This window comes from Hemitrygon akajei, chromosome 20 (genome assembly GCF_048418815.1).
Source record: "Hemitrygon akajei chromosome 20, sHemAka1.3, whole genome shotgun sequence".
NCBI classification, from domain to species: Eukaryota; Metazoa; Chordata; class Chondrichthyes; order Myliobatiformes; family Dasyatidae; genus Hemitrygon; species Hemitrygon akajei.
In genome coordinates this window covers 27,959,789-27,974,687 of record NC_133143.1, presented here as the reverse complement: position 1 = coordinate 27,974,687, position 14,899 = coordinate 27,959,789, and the positions used below count along the sequence as shown (strand labels likewise).

At 38.6% G+C, this 14,899-nt stretch overlaps 2 protein-coding genes across 3 annotated transcripts in view; one reads left to right on the top strand and one right to left on the bottom strand.

The window, feature by feature from the left end:
* Positions 1-14,899, top strand: part of stt3b (STT3 oligosaccharyltransferase complex catalytic subunit B) — a 106,137-nt gene that overhangs the window by 85,960 nt on the left and 5,278 nt on the right. The window contains exons 7-12 of the mRNA XM_073024053.1: positions 2,207-2,353; positions 5,149-5,197; positions 6,290-6,444; positions 9,357-9,568; positions 10,039-10,226; positions 12,568-12,739. Coding sequence (XP_072880154.1) covers positions 2,207-2,353; positions 5,149-5,197; positions 6,290-6,444; positions 9,357-9,568; positions 10,039-10,226; positions 12,568-12,739 — 923 coding nt within the window. The remainder of the gene's footprint in view (positions 1-2,206; positions 2,354-5,148; positions 5,198-6,289; positions 6,445-9,356; positions 9,569-10,038; positions 10,227-12,567; positions 12,740-14,899) is intronic.
* LOC140713675 (oxysterol-binding protein-related protein 10-like) overlaps positions 7,085-14,899 on the bottom strand; it is a 178,876-nt gene continuing 171,061 nt past the window's right edge. Inside the window, exon 13 of one of the 2 annotated variants that reach the window (XR_012095704.1) lies at positions 7,085-7,504. The gene's annotated coding sequence lies outside the window, so the exon portion shown is untranslated. Of the gene's footprint in view, positions 7,505-14,522; positions 14,542-14,899 lie in introns of those variants that run through there. The other variant, XR_012095705.1, reaches the window with a different exon arrangement.

The window sequence follows — 14,899 nt, the reverse complement described above, 5'->3', positions numbered from 1 at the left end:
ATCATCTCAGCTGCAATTCAGTGTTGAATTTGTTGCGAATTTTTGTACTTCTCAATTGTTATGCTAAGTGATCTGCATGCTGGATCGACAGTAGATTTGACTGGAGTTGCTTTTGGAAGCTTTGTCGTCTTAGTAAGTGGATGATTCATGGAGATCGGTTGGTCAGTGATGCACATTTTTTTTATTTAAGGAGGCCAGACTGATATTTCTAGAGGAAACTTGCATGTTTACAATGATAGAATTCGATGAAAGTTTGTTCTTAATCATTTTTAAAAAAATATACACAGCTAACTTTTAATGATTAAAGCAATTTCAAACCAGTTATCTCACTGTCCTCCTCACTATATCTCCACTGTTTATTCCAAGCAACACACAAAATGCTGGAGGAACTCGGCAAGTAAGGCAGCATCTATGGAAATGAAAGAAAAACAGTCGATGTTTTGGGCTGGGACCCTTCATCCAGGCTGGAAAGTAAGAGGGAAGATGGCAGAGTGAGAAGGTGGGGGAAGGGAGGGAGGACAAACCTGAAGGTAATGGGTGAAGCCAGGTGGGTGGGGGAGGGGGGTTGAAGTGAGAAGCTGGAACATGATAGGTGGAGAAGGTAAAGGGCTATAGAGAAAGAATTTGATGGGATAGGAGATTGGACAATGGGAGAAAGGGAAGAGAGAGGGGCACCAGAGGGAGGTGATAGGCAGATGGGGAAAAAAAGTAAGAGGGCAGAGTGGGGAATAGAAGGAAAGGAAAGGGGGGTGGAATCCCTGAAGTTGGAGAATTCGATGTTCATGCCATCAAGTTGGAGGCTGCGTAGACAGAAAATGAGGTTTTTCTCTTCAGCAATATTCTCCAACTTTAACAGAACCCTACCACCAAACACATCTTTACTTCCCCCCACCCCCTCCACTCGCTGTTTTCTACAGGATCACTCCTTCTTTGATTCCCTTGTCCATTTGACCCTCCCCACCAGTCTCCTTCCTGGCACTTACCTATGCAAGCAGCAGAAGTATTGCACCGTTCCATTCACCCCCTCCTTCACCCTCATTCAGTCCTTCCCTTGACGCAGTACTTCACCTGCGCATCTGTTGGGGTTGTCTACTGTAGCCAATGCTCCTGATGAGGCTTCATCCATATTGGTGAGACCCGATGTAGATTGTGGACCATATTGTCGAGCATATCATATTTTTACTGAGTTAAGTATTGTATGTAATTAGTTTTGCTACAACAAGTGTATGGGACATTGGAAAAAATGTTGAATTTCCCCATGGGGATGAATAAAGTATCTATCTATCTATCTACCTCTACTCCATACGTAAAACATGGGATTTTCTGGTGGTCGGTCATTTTAATTCCTATTCTCTTTTCCTGTTCTGACATGTCAGTCCATTACCTTCTCTTCTGTCATACTGAGTCCGTTCAGATTGGAGGAGCAACCCCTCATTTTTCATCTAATTGGCTTCAGATCTGATGGCATGAACATCAATTTCTGGTAATTTTTTCCCTCCTCCTCCTTCCCTTCCCTTCCGTTGTCTTCTATTCCCCACTCTGGCCTATCACCTGTCCTTGGTGCCCCCTATCCCTTCCCCTTCTCCTTCCCCCATGGTTTTCTCTCCTCTTCTATCAGATATCTCCTTCTCCATCCTTTTCCCTTCTCCACCTAGCACCTCCCAGCTTCTTACTTGATCCCTCACCCACCTGGCTTCACCTATCACCTTCGTGCTTATGTTCCTTCCTCTCCCCCCACCATCATATTCTGCAATCTTCCCTCTTCCTTTCCAGTACTGATGAAGTGACTCGGCCTGAAACATCAACAATTTTTTTTTATTTCCATGGCTGCTGCCTTACCTGCTCAGTTTCTCCAGCATTTTGTGTGTGTTGCTCTAAATTTGCAGCATCTGCAGAATCTGTTTGTTCCCATTCTTCCTTCTCAAGAATCGAGTGATCCAATCAAAGTGAACAAAGTAGGCAACTTTGATAAACACAAGAGATTCTACAGATGCAGTCCATTTTTCAAATTAATCACCATTAATTAGATTGCTGAGGAAAGTTTGAACTATTGAAATAAATCTCGGAAAAGCAAATGCTGATTGCCTTGCAAGTGGGTCAGGAATTCAGAGTATTCATTTAATTAAGCCATCTTCTGGGCTTTGCATATCTGTACTTGTTCGTTAGGGGAAATAATCATTTCACCTTCTTGTTCTCTCGTAATCAGGTGTATTTGCCCTGCTCCAAGCTTATGCCTTCTTGCAGTATTTGCGAGACAAGTTGACAAAGCAGGAGTTCCAGACATTATTTTTCTTGGGTGTGTCTCTTGCTGCTGGAGTGGTACTTCTGAGCGTTATTTACTTAACTTACACAGGTGAGTCTACATACAAAATGCTATTGTACCACCTTTCTTTCCCCATCACTTCCTTGTTGCCTGGTTATATACAAAAGTAGGAAGACTCTATTTTCACTTTTAGTAGTAAATAAATTCTTTAGTGTTGCAAGGCATTCTGCTATCTTGGTGGTGACGTCTCACCATGACTGTCGAAATAAGGTTGTGTCTGTATGTGCTCTTCATGACATCTAATGTAACATTGTCAATCACAAACACTTCCCAAATCCATTTTGCCCTTGCCCTTTCTGTTGTTGAAATAACTTACAAAAAATTATACAGAGGTGGATTCATATTTGAAAGACTGTTAAATGAGATTTCTAAAGAGTTTGAAATGAAGCAACTTAAGCAATTGGTTAAAGAAGATTACTTATGTATTCATTGATTATTGCATTTCTAATTTGTGGGAAGCATGACTACAGATGAAATTAATTGAGGTGGTAAGGAAAAATTTGTTGTAAGTAGATTGAAACTGTAGTTTTGGTATATCAGTTAATGATTACTCATCGGAGATGATGAGTGGAACTACATTCATCACGAGATTTCATTGATTATAGACAGCTACACTACACTCCCTACAGTTTCAAAGAAGAAAATAGTTGGGAAGTTAGAAATTATTTTTCAAAATTCACTTTAACCCTTCATTGAGCTAATTTTCTCAAAGTCATTCAAATTAAAAATGAAAATTCGTACTCCTTCAGTAATACTTATCTCCCTAAATATGTTACTGTCTGTGGATCACAGATATTAAGTAGAGATTTTAATGCTAATTATGAAATACTTAATTCCTCAAAGAGAAAGATTGTGTAAGGTTGAGCAAATTTTTTTATCTGTCAAAGACTGAATATCAGAAACATAGAAAATTACACCATGGGAATATGTCCTTAGGGCCACCATGACTGTGCTAAAGTTGATGTCAATTTAAACTAAACCAATCTTATCTACCTGTATGTAGTTCATTTTCCTCTATTCCCTGCCTGTTCAAGCCTCTGCCTAAATGACCCAACGCAGACTGGGAGACCATTTTGCTGAACACCTACACTCTGTCCGCCAGTGAAAGCAGAATTTCCCAGTGGCCACACTTTTTAATTCCACGTCCCATTCCCATTCTGATATGTCTGTCCATGGCCTCCTCTGCTGTCAAGATGAAGCCACACTCAGGTTGGAGGAACAACATCTTATATTCCGTCAGGGTAGCCTCCAACCTGATGGCATGAACATTGATTTCTCTAACTTCCATTAATGCCCCCCTCCCCTTCTTACCCCATCCCTTATTTATTTATTTATTCATTCCCTTTTTTCTCTTTTCTCTCTCTGTCCCTCTCACAATAACTCCTTGCCTGCTCTCCCATTTTTCTCTGGTGCTCCCCTTCCCCTTTTCTTTCTTCCTAGGCCTCCCATCCCATGATACTCTCCCTCTCCAGCTCTGTATCCCTTTTGCCAATCAACTTTCCAGCACTTAGCTTCATCCCTCCCCCTCCTGTCTTTTCCTATCATTTCGGATCTCCCCCACCCCCTCTCACTTTCTCTTACTCTCTTACTATCTCTTCTTTCAGTTAGTCCTGACGGAGGGTCTTGGCCCGAAATGTCGACTGTACTTCTTCCTATAGATGCTGCCTGGCCTGCTGCGTTCCACCAGCATTTTGTGTGTGTTGCTTGAATTACCAGCATCTGCAGATTTCCTCGTATTTACCTCTTTAAACATTGCTTTCAAATCTGCTTCTACCATCTCCCCAGCATTACCTTCCAGGCATCTACCACTATATAATAACACTTGCCTCTCCAATCTCCTTTAAACTTTACCACTCTGACCTTGTACTTATATCTTATAGTATTTGACATTTCCACTGAAAAAGATTCTGTCTTGAGAAAACATTCCAAGTTTTGCTTACAGCTAATACTCCCCAATCCAAGCAACATCCTTGTGAACTTCTCCTATATTCTCTCTATACCTCTACATCCTTTGTATAGTGTAGTGACCAGAAGTTCACACAATGTACCAAATGTGGCCTAACCAAAGTTTGATCTAGCTGCAACATGACTTCCCAGCTTTTATACTCAGTGCACACACCAATGAAAATAAGCGTGGCTTCTTTACCACCACATCCACATGTTACACGTGATCCTTCTGTACATCAGTACTGCCAAGGACTGTATACTTTCCTCTTGCAGTTGGATTCCCAAAATGTAACATTTCACACTTAACTAGATTAAACTCCATTTCTTTTCCAAAAGTTCCATCTGATCTATATCTTGATGTATCCTTTGACAACCTTCCTCACTAACCACAACTTCATCAATTTTCATTCGATCCTTTGAGGTGCTGAGAGGTATAAGCAAGCTGCTGAATGGTGGAGGATGGCACATTCTTAAGTGAACTTCAAGAAGCAGTTTCCCTCTTAGAGTTGTGAATAAGTAGAATGTAAACCTTGAAAAGAGCTGGGTAAATATCTGGGAATCAGATTTTTGAATAAACATGGATCTGGGAAATGGTTTATTTCATTCTGGGTTAGTAGTGCTTATTTGGGAAAGATTGGTTAAATATTGAGCATTTTAAGAGATTTACTGAGGTCAAGATGGAGCTGTGCCAAACCTTCCCTGGAAAGGTTAAGTGTAAATTAACTTTACATCAGTGGAAAGAGTGGATATTTCTTATTTTATAATTGCTGATGCTCGGCAAATCGTACCACCACTTTCTTAGGGTAAATAGCTGGAATAATAGATGTATCAGTGGAAAAACACTTTTCTAAATGTTGCTGCTGCTGCTTTTGTTTCAGGATATATTGCCCCATGGAGTGGGAGATTCTATTCACTTTGGGATACAGGGTAAGAATGTTGAAGGCCTGTCTCCTTATTTTTTTATATGGGTGAGGCTTGGAGCACATAAGCAATAACTATAATCATAATAACTGCACTTAGTTTCAAGTAGGGTGCTGATTTAATTAGTAGTCCAGTTTTAATGCCCGAATAAATGTTTTTAACTTGCATGTACTTGTAGGATGAATTGCCTTGGTATACTATTGCCATGTTTTCAGAATGAAATATGATAATGAAAGTCAAAAACATATTCTGAAGTTTTAGGGCATGCCTCCATTCGTTCATCTCCCAGTATATTCATTTAAGCATTTGTTTCTGTAGAAGTGGGGGGTATTTGGAATTGACTGATGCTGCTGTAAACTAAATACTTGGAGCTTCTTGTTGGGACATTTAACAAAAGCTTGAAATTGTTTACCCATTGGTTGGAGTGCTCATTTTTCTTTTGGAGAAGGAATTGCCAATATTATTCTTGTATCCAGATGCAAGTATTTTTATTTGTGCATGAGTGTGGGCTTTACAGGCTTGGCCAGCTACGTTCTGTATTGCATTTGAGAAAGTGGTACTGTTACCACTGCAGCCATTGTATTTAAAGGACTCCCGCTGAGCCCTTAAGTAAGGGGACCTAAGGTTTTGAACAAGTGAATGTCAAGAGTAGTCACATGTTTCCAGGTCGGGAAGGGAATGTAGTATAGCAGATCCCAATCAATTCCAGTTAAAGTTGTAGCAATACATAGTGAATTGAATGAGCTGACACAACCAAGCCTTGAATTTTTCATCTGCCACTCCTCTTGAAAAATCTTTGCTGGAAACAAGGGGCGTGAGATATGCATAAGCTGTTCAACTAAATAGATGAAGAACACTGGATAGATAAATGTAAGAAATCTTGGAAATGGTGTATTATAGTACTGCAGCTCACATTGCCCATTTTACCAGCTGAAAGAGTTGGTGAGATTTACAGTTGGTAGGCGCAGGCTATGGATCTAATGTAATGCTAATACGTAGTTTTTTTTTTGTAATGGCGTGAGTGATAATTTAAAGTGATTCTTTTCATATCCCTATAAGTGAATTGTGTTAAGCTAATCTTTAAGATTTATTCTGTAGGTATGCAAAAATCCACATTCCCATCATTGCTTCGGTGTCTGAGCATCAACCTACAACATGGGTTTCCTTCTTCTTTGACCTTCATATATTGGTCTGCACTTTCCCAGCTGGCCTGTGGTTCTGCATCAAAAACATCAATGATGAAAGAGTATTTGGTAAGGAAATGTGTCGGTAATCACATTGATTTCCAGCTTGAAAACTTAACAAGATGGGAACTGCATGCAAACACAAGAATGTGGTTAATTACTTGTTAATTTCTGCCATTTTAAGTTCAAGAATTATATTGTAAATTAGATCTGTGAGGCCACGTCCACACTAGACCGGATAATATTGAAAATGCCGGTTTCGCGTAAAAACGATAGGCATCCACACTATGTGTTTTAAAAAATATCTCTATCCACACTGAAACGAAGATATTGGCAAATCTCCTCCTCCTGCGCATGCGCAGGACACATCTGCCGAAAATAAACGACATGTTTGGTGTCGAATCTCGCCATAAAAGTGTGTGTTTGTGTAGTTACAGACTAGAAAAACTTAAAACGGCAGACAGCTGTTGGCTTTCACGCCGGAGAACTTAAAAGTAAAAAAAAAACAAATACTGGAGCATACAGTGGCAACCGACGGAGTTCACAGACAGATTGACTTGGCTGACAACGAACATTGAAAAACTGACTAACTCTGTTGCATTAATAAAGCACCTTGTTAAATGTATAAAACATGTCTGCATCAGTGTTATCTTGTATTTCCATACAATGTTATATTAGGCTGTTAAACATCTATTGTCAGAGAAGTACTTGCATAAATAGGTAAACCACCTTCATACGAGCAAGGACAGAAAAGAGGGCAAAGTGAGTATACTTATTTATTCAGTAAGTTATGGGTCAAAGTATTTGGTGAGTACATTTCTAACTCTTCTGGCATCAGTTTCGTTGCCATCTGTTCTGAAATTGTTAGGTTGCATTCAAGAAAACAATGAAATAGCGCGCTGCCGTCTGACAGCGTTTTCAGAAGTCTCCGGTTATCCCGTCCACGCCGATCCGGCCAATCTGGTGTTTTCAAAAATACACACTCTGGAGAGTGTTTCTGAAAAGTTCCGGTTTCGGGGGATGAAAACGCCATTTTAGTGTGGACGAAGGGTAAAAACGAAGAGAAAAAGCTTCGGTTACGGATTTATCCGGTGTAGTGTGGATGTAGCCTTATTTGCGTATATTCATTCTGTAGGAATTTAGAAAATAAAAAATGGGATGAGAAAGCTTTATTGCATCAATAAATTTGATTCTACATATAGATGGTTTTTGCAGAGTACCAGATTGTCTCAAGTTGAGAAGGGTTAAGAAACATCAGACAAGCATCATGCCAGTGGTTTCTTTAGGTGCTGATATCCTTGAGCTTGATGATACAATCCATTGTACACCATTTGCAATATTTATGAATTAACCCACATTTAAGCTTAGACTGCACCAGTATTTCCATAAATTTAAATTTTCATTTTAATCTATCTAAATATAATTATCTCTAAGTGAACCACAATGATATTTAGGTCTTAAAAGCTTGTTCTAAATCAATACAAGATTGTTTACTATCATTTCCTGTATACAAGTGTAAGGAGAATAAAAAAAATTGTTACTATGGATCCGACGCAGGACAAAAACACCCCACGAAATATAAAGAACACAATAAATATAAATAATTAAGATAGCTTAGATACATTGATTGCATGCCCATAAAGTGGTGCTGAGCTGTACATATAGTAACTAACGGGAAATAATAAAGTAGTGGTGTTCAGTTTTACCGCTTGGGGAAAGAAACATTTTTGTTCAAGTGATCCTGGTGTGTATGCTACACAGCCTTCTTCCTGATGGGAGTGAGACAAACAGTCCATGAGCATGGTGGGTGGGATCCTTCATAACGTTACTGGCACTTTTCTAGCACCTTTCTGTGTATATATTCTTAATGGCAGTTAGGCTGGTGCTGGTGATCCATTAGGCAGTTTTGACTACCCATTGTATTGAGCCTTCCTGCCGGTTGCAGTGCAAATTCCATACCAAGCACTGATGCAGCTTGTTAGGATGCTCTCTACTGCATTTCTGTAGAATGATGTGAGGATGGATGTGCAAAGTCTGGCTCAATTCCTTGAGCATCTGCAGATTGAACACTCAGATTGCTGTCTTATCAATTTGAGTTCAAATTGTTTGATAAGCCGTGTTGTGTCTCCTCTGATAAACAAGATTTATTAATAAGAGCTAATTTTCTGCGGTCATTTAAATTTGATTACAATGTACCATTAGTTGGAGGAAAAGGTCAACTGTTAACTCTGGAAGATGTTAACATACTTTTAAAATCATGGCAGATATCTCAAAATACAATATTTTATCCAACTAATTTGATTATTTACTATCAAAAGATGAAATAGAAGATTTAATGTTTTGCAGTTAGAAACATTTTGTTTTTATGAGCAAAGAGTTAAAACATGAAGTGAAGAGCATCAGGTTAAATGGATTTCATAGAAGTCATTAAATCCCCACTTTGAAGCTTTTAAAATAAAATCCATCTATCTGAGCCAGCATATTCACCCATTAAGGTGGATGCTGTCCATGGCTCGAGTGAGTGCAGTGACAATTAGAAAAACGACATCATGAGTTCATTTTTTAGGAATCTTTTTCTTCATATCTGCTTTGCTATTCTAGATATAATTTTGTGAATTTGGAAAATGGCCACTATGCACTTTGTATGCATGTGTTTTTACAAATGGGCAGAGTGAACCCAAAATTACATCTATAGCACACTACAATCACAATCAGGTTTAATATTAGTAGCATATGTCGTGAAATTTGTTAACTTTGCAGCAGTAGCACAATGCAATACATGATAAATATAGGGAAAAAGAAGTACAGATATATATTAAATAGTTAAAATAAGTAGTGCAAAAGCAGAATTTTTAAAAAAGTATTGCGGTATTCATGGTAATTGCTGGGGTATGGGGGCAAGGATGTTATTTATTTTTACTTGAGTGACATTGTTAAAGTGCGAAGCATAAACTGACATTGAAAATCTAAACTCTCTACAGTTGCCCTTTATGCAATCAGTGCTGTTTATTTTGCTGGAGTCATGGTACGCCTGATGCTGACTCTTACTCCAGTTGTCTGCATGCTGTCTGCCATTGCTTTCTCCAATGTCTTTGAACACTACCTGGGGGATGACACGCAGAGGGAGAGTCCGCCTGTTGAAGACAGCAGCGATGAGGATGATAAGAGGAACTCTGGCAACCTCTATGATAAGGTAAGGAATAGGGAAGCAGCTGGACATAATTAAATCACTACAACAGGCGAGTATTAAAAGCTCTATCGTATTTGCTCTAAGTAAGCTTCTAAACAAAAAAAGGGGGTGAGCTTGCAGTCAAGCTTTGTAATCAAAAACTTCCTCTGCTGGCAGGGAGACAGTCATGTTTATGCCGATAACTTCGGTTTGTGACATCACTGTAATAAAATGCATTGGGAACATTATTTGGTGCCCCGTTATTCTGCTGTGCATAAAGGAAGATATTGGGAAAGTCATACTGCAACTGTTGCTAATAAATCTTACTTAAAGCTTTCCTGGATGTAAATTATTTTTAAAGTGAAATGGTTGCTATTTTGCACTGTGTCATAGGAAATGGAAAGTTTCATTTGATAGAACTAGAATCTCTCATGGCTTCACATAAACTATTTGGAAGAAAAGATTCTGACAGTCTGTCTCACTGATTTCCACAGGCGGGCAAGGTGAGAAAGCATGTATCCGAACAGGAAAAGACTGAAGAAGGACTTGGTCCTAATATCAAGAGTATTGTTACCATGCTGATGCTGATGTTACTAATGATGTTTGCTGTACACTGTACCTGGGTTACAAGCAATGCGTACTCAAGCCCCAGCGTTGTCCTCGCGTCTTATAATCACGATGGGTAGGAACTTTATTTCTTTATATTTATTTTTTTGTTAATTAATTTTAATTACCTGAAAGCATCTATCTAATAGCTTTTCCTTGGATTGGCATCCATATCTTGTGCCTCTGTAAAGTGCCTTCAAACTTTGCTTTATAGCCGGATACCTATGCAAGTTGTTCATTGTCACAGAAGTGGCTAAAGATTGGATAGGGTTTTGGTTTCTGAGAACCCAGTAAAAATAAATAGAAGCCAAAGGCAAAATTGGCTAAACAGAGCCATATGTTTGGTTAAAGAACCGCAGGGCAGCAATGGCTACATACTCTCAAGGTGATTAGAGGAAAGTAAAGGGAGAATGTCAGAAGTAATTTTTTTTACACCAAATGGTAAGTACATGGAATGCATTGTAGGGTGGATGGTAGAGGCAGATACATTAGGGGCACTTAAGAGACTCCTAGGCTCATGGATGAAAGAAAAATGGGGGGCTCTGTGGGAGGGAAGGGTTAGATTGACCTTGGAGTAAAGGTTAAAAGGTTGGCACAACATCGTGGGCCAAAGGGCTTGTTGTAGCTGTACTCGTCCACACTTAGTGCCCACTTTATTAGATATATCCTGTACCTAATAAAGTGGCCATTGAGTGTGTGTTCATGGTCTTCTGCTGCTGTAGCCCACCCATTTCTAGGTTTGACAAGCTGTGCTTTTAGAGATGCTTTTCCACGTAATACGTAATTATTTGTGTTACTGTCACCTGACTGTCAGCTTGAACCAGTCTGTCCATTCTCCTCTGACCTCTCCCATTAACAAGGCATTTTCGACCATAGAAATGCCACTCAGTGGATTTTTTTTTGTTTCTCACACCATTCTCTGTAAACTCTAGAGACTGTTACGCATGAAAGCTCGAGGAGATCAGCATTTTCTGAGATGCACAAAGCAACCTGTCAGCCACCAACAATCATTCCTCGGTCAAAGCCACCTGGATAACATTTCTTTCCCCTTCTTGGCCTAAGCAACAACTGAACCTCTTGACCATGTCGGCATGTTTTTATGCATTGAGTTGCAGTCACATGATTGGCTGGTTAGATATTTGTGTATTTAATAAAGTGGCCACTGAGTATATGTAGATCATTCCTTTTCCCAACCACATTTAATCAACAGATATTATGTGCTACAAATATTATGGTTCATTTATTCATCTGCTTCAGAGCTGCCATTTTTTTTAGATCTTTTTTTAATCTAACCACATCTGGATAACTTTCTGTTGCTCCTGCAAGCATTCATTCAGACTGATTACCTAGTCATAGAGTTCTTTTCAGTTTATTTTAAAACTAGACTTGTTTTGAATAATGTCTCCTGGAAGATGCAGAAGTTTTTACAGGTAAATATTATCCTCCCTCTGGTGTTATGCAATTTCTGTTCAAAACTGAGTTTTACATAGCAGTGTAAAACTCATTGCTTTGTAAGCACGCCAATGATCCTGTCTCCCAGTGCTCTGATGTTTCAGTTTGCAATTTGATGCATTTTGTTGATCTAGTCCATGGTGAACATGAGCCCACACCATCCAGAAGTCAATGACGGCACCATTTGAGAAGCTCAAGTCTTAATCTGAGCTATTGATAGAATAGAGGGACGCCCTCTTTGTTTCTAGTCTATACCAAATCAGATCTCTTGGTGTTTGATTCCAGGAATAACATCCCATGCCTTGGGCAGACTATTTGGCTTGAAACTATTAATAAAAAGGTGTATAGATTTTCTTTGTTTCATATCAGCAGTATGTCTGCATAATTTTGTGCAGAACCTAATGAAGTCTATTGAAAGATGGATATTGCTCAGTGAAGAAAGATTGGGAGCCAGCAGGTTAGGCGGCACCTGAGAAGAGCAAAGCAAGTTTAAAATTTCATCAACCAGAGCCTTCGTCAGAATTGTGCTGCACCTGTTAACTCTTGTTACTCTTTCCCCAGAAACTGCCTATTTTTTCCGAGTGCTTGCAACATTGTCCATTTTTGTTGCAGATATCTAACATCTGCAGTTTTTTTTTACTTTCAGTGATTGAGATGCATTTAATTTGTCTCCTGCATTAATTTTAGTCATCTATCTTTCTGTTTATTCCACCATAGACATCTTGAAAATGATTTTATTTTCTTCTGAAGTCAATCTGTTTGTTTCAGGTCCTTTAATTTTTGCCCAGATCAGTAGATTAACAAGTATCCAAATGTGTGAACAATTCATTTGTAGTAAAAAAGTTTCATAAACAGCTTTTTGATACAGAATTGTATGATACTTGTTAACTTTTTGGATATTTGAGTTTCTCTACAATCTGGATTACATTTTGGTATTAATAATTATAATTTGTTTTAAAAAAAAGAACCCGCAATATCCTTGATGACTTCCGTGAGGCATATTATTGGTTGCGACAGAATACAGATGAACATGTCCGAGTGATGTCTTGGTGGGATTACGGGTATCAAATTGCAGGAATGGCTAATCGGACAACGCTGGTAGATAACAACACATGGAACAACAGCCATATTGCACTGGTAAGCAGTCCGGTGACCAATGGTTTAATCCTGTAAATGGTAGATCTCTTACTTGTTCACCTCTGAGCCCCGTGGACCCATCGTTTATTCATGAGGCTGGAACTGCTTTTTGACCCAAGTTCCCATCATCTCTCTCAACAGTGGCTACATTTCTAAAGTAAATTGATGTGGTTATTATTTTGAAATATCCCTGAGTTACAAACGGCGCCTCCAAATGCATGTTCATAGAACGATGGACCGTGGCAGAAAGTTATGATTTGGTCTCTTGTTCCGGCCCTTGCTCTTCACTACAGCTAACTGATTAATCCACTTCTGCTTTCCCCATAGCTCTGCAAAAGTTCTCCCATGTATTAATTTGCTTTCTTTTGAAAGTTGAAATTGAATATGCTTTTCCCATCAACATTATTACAAGTCTCATGCCTGTCCAAGACTGTGACATTCAGAAATGTCTGTGTTTCAACCTTTACCCGGCCAGTCATTTATAATTTTTAACATAACTGAGATTTTGTAGTGTAACGATAACCAGGATATACAGGCTTTAAATTTTATAATCAATGTAGATTTTCCTTATTCTCCTTGCTAAAGTAAGTCACTTTATACATCCCCACTGTAAATTTCATCTGACAGACCTGTTTTTCACCACCCAGTCTACCCCTTGCTGAATGTAGTTGTTGCACACAATTTGAAGTTTCACTATTCCCCATCTGTAAATATACTGAAATCCGTTTTCTTAATATAGCTCACAGTTCCAGCACCAAACTATGGTATAATTTTCTTCATTTTGAAAGAACCATTCACCACTACTATCTGCTTTCGATCCTAGAGTCACGTTGGAATCGGTGTCCATTTAATCCCAAGATCCCCAATTTTGGACCAGTTTGTTATCTACCTTTGAAATTCTGTATAGTCACACTCACCATCAAAGAACTTGATCACACCGTCTCTAAGTCAATCCATGCTGATTTTCATTTATCAATCCATATTTTTCCAAATGACTATTAATTCAGTCCGGTCTTAATGACTCAAGATTCCTCACCACATATCCATAGCCAGGTTTATAGGTATGTTTGTGCAGCTTATGCTTTGACCCCTATTTACTAAGATAATTGGAAGATAATTATTTTTAATGAGCTTTTAAGAATTTGGATTCACTCCACTTTTAATACAATCATGGCCTAGCTTCCATTCTACCTTGTGTCCTGACGAAGGGTCTCGACCCGAAAAGTTGACTGTTCATTTCCACGGATGCTGCCCGACCTGCTGAGTTCTTCCAACTTGTACATGTTGATTTGACCACAGCAACTGCAGTGTACTTTGTGTTTTCCATTCTACCTTCCTTTTCCCATATTGCTTGATTTCCTATTAATCTCGGTCTCAGATAGTGTGGTCATAAAATGAGCATCGAAAGGAGTGGGGTAAAGAATTTGAACGATGCATAACTCAGTGAAGGAATGTCTCCTTATCTCAGTCATAAATTGGAGTTGCCTTATCCTGAGAGCATCACACTCCTGATTCTTCAACCATGAAATGCCAACTTGCAGCATCTATCCTGCTATGCCCCATAAAAGTACATGACCTCCCAGTCCTTTCAATTGTATAGAATATAGATCCATTTTACATGACTTCTCCTTTATAAGTCAGCTGTCCTGTCTAGTCATCAAGTTTGCAAATACTATTGACACTCTACGGTCACAATTCCCTTCCTTGTTAAAGAGACCAGAACACTGCATGGTATAACAGGTGTAGGACTCACCAAACCCTTTATTGTATCAGGACTTTCTACCTCTCGTATTCCAATTCCACTGTAATGCAAATATCAGCATTCATTATCAGAATCAGGTTTGTTAGCACCAGCATGTGACATGAAATTGTTAACTTAGTAGCAGCAGTTCAATGCAATACATACTAAAGAGGAAGAAAAAAATAATAAGTAATCTTATTATATAAAGAATATAATTATTATTGCATATAATATATAATTATATATTATACAATACATAATATATATAATTAAATATAAATGATAAGTGAAAAAAAGTAAATCTTATTCAGTGTACTTTTTACAGTGTATGTATGTTGAATAGATTAAAAAACATGCTAAAAACAGAAATACTGTATATTTTTTTTAAAAGTGAGGTAACGTCAAAGGGTTCAATGTCC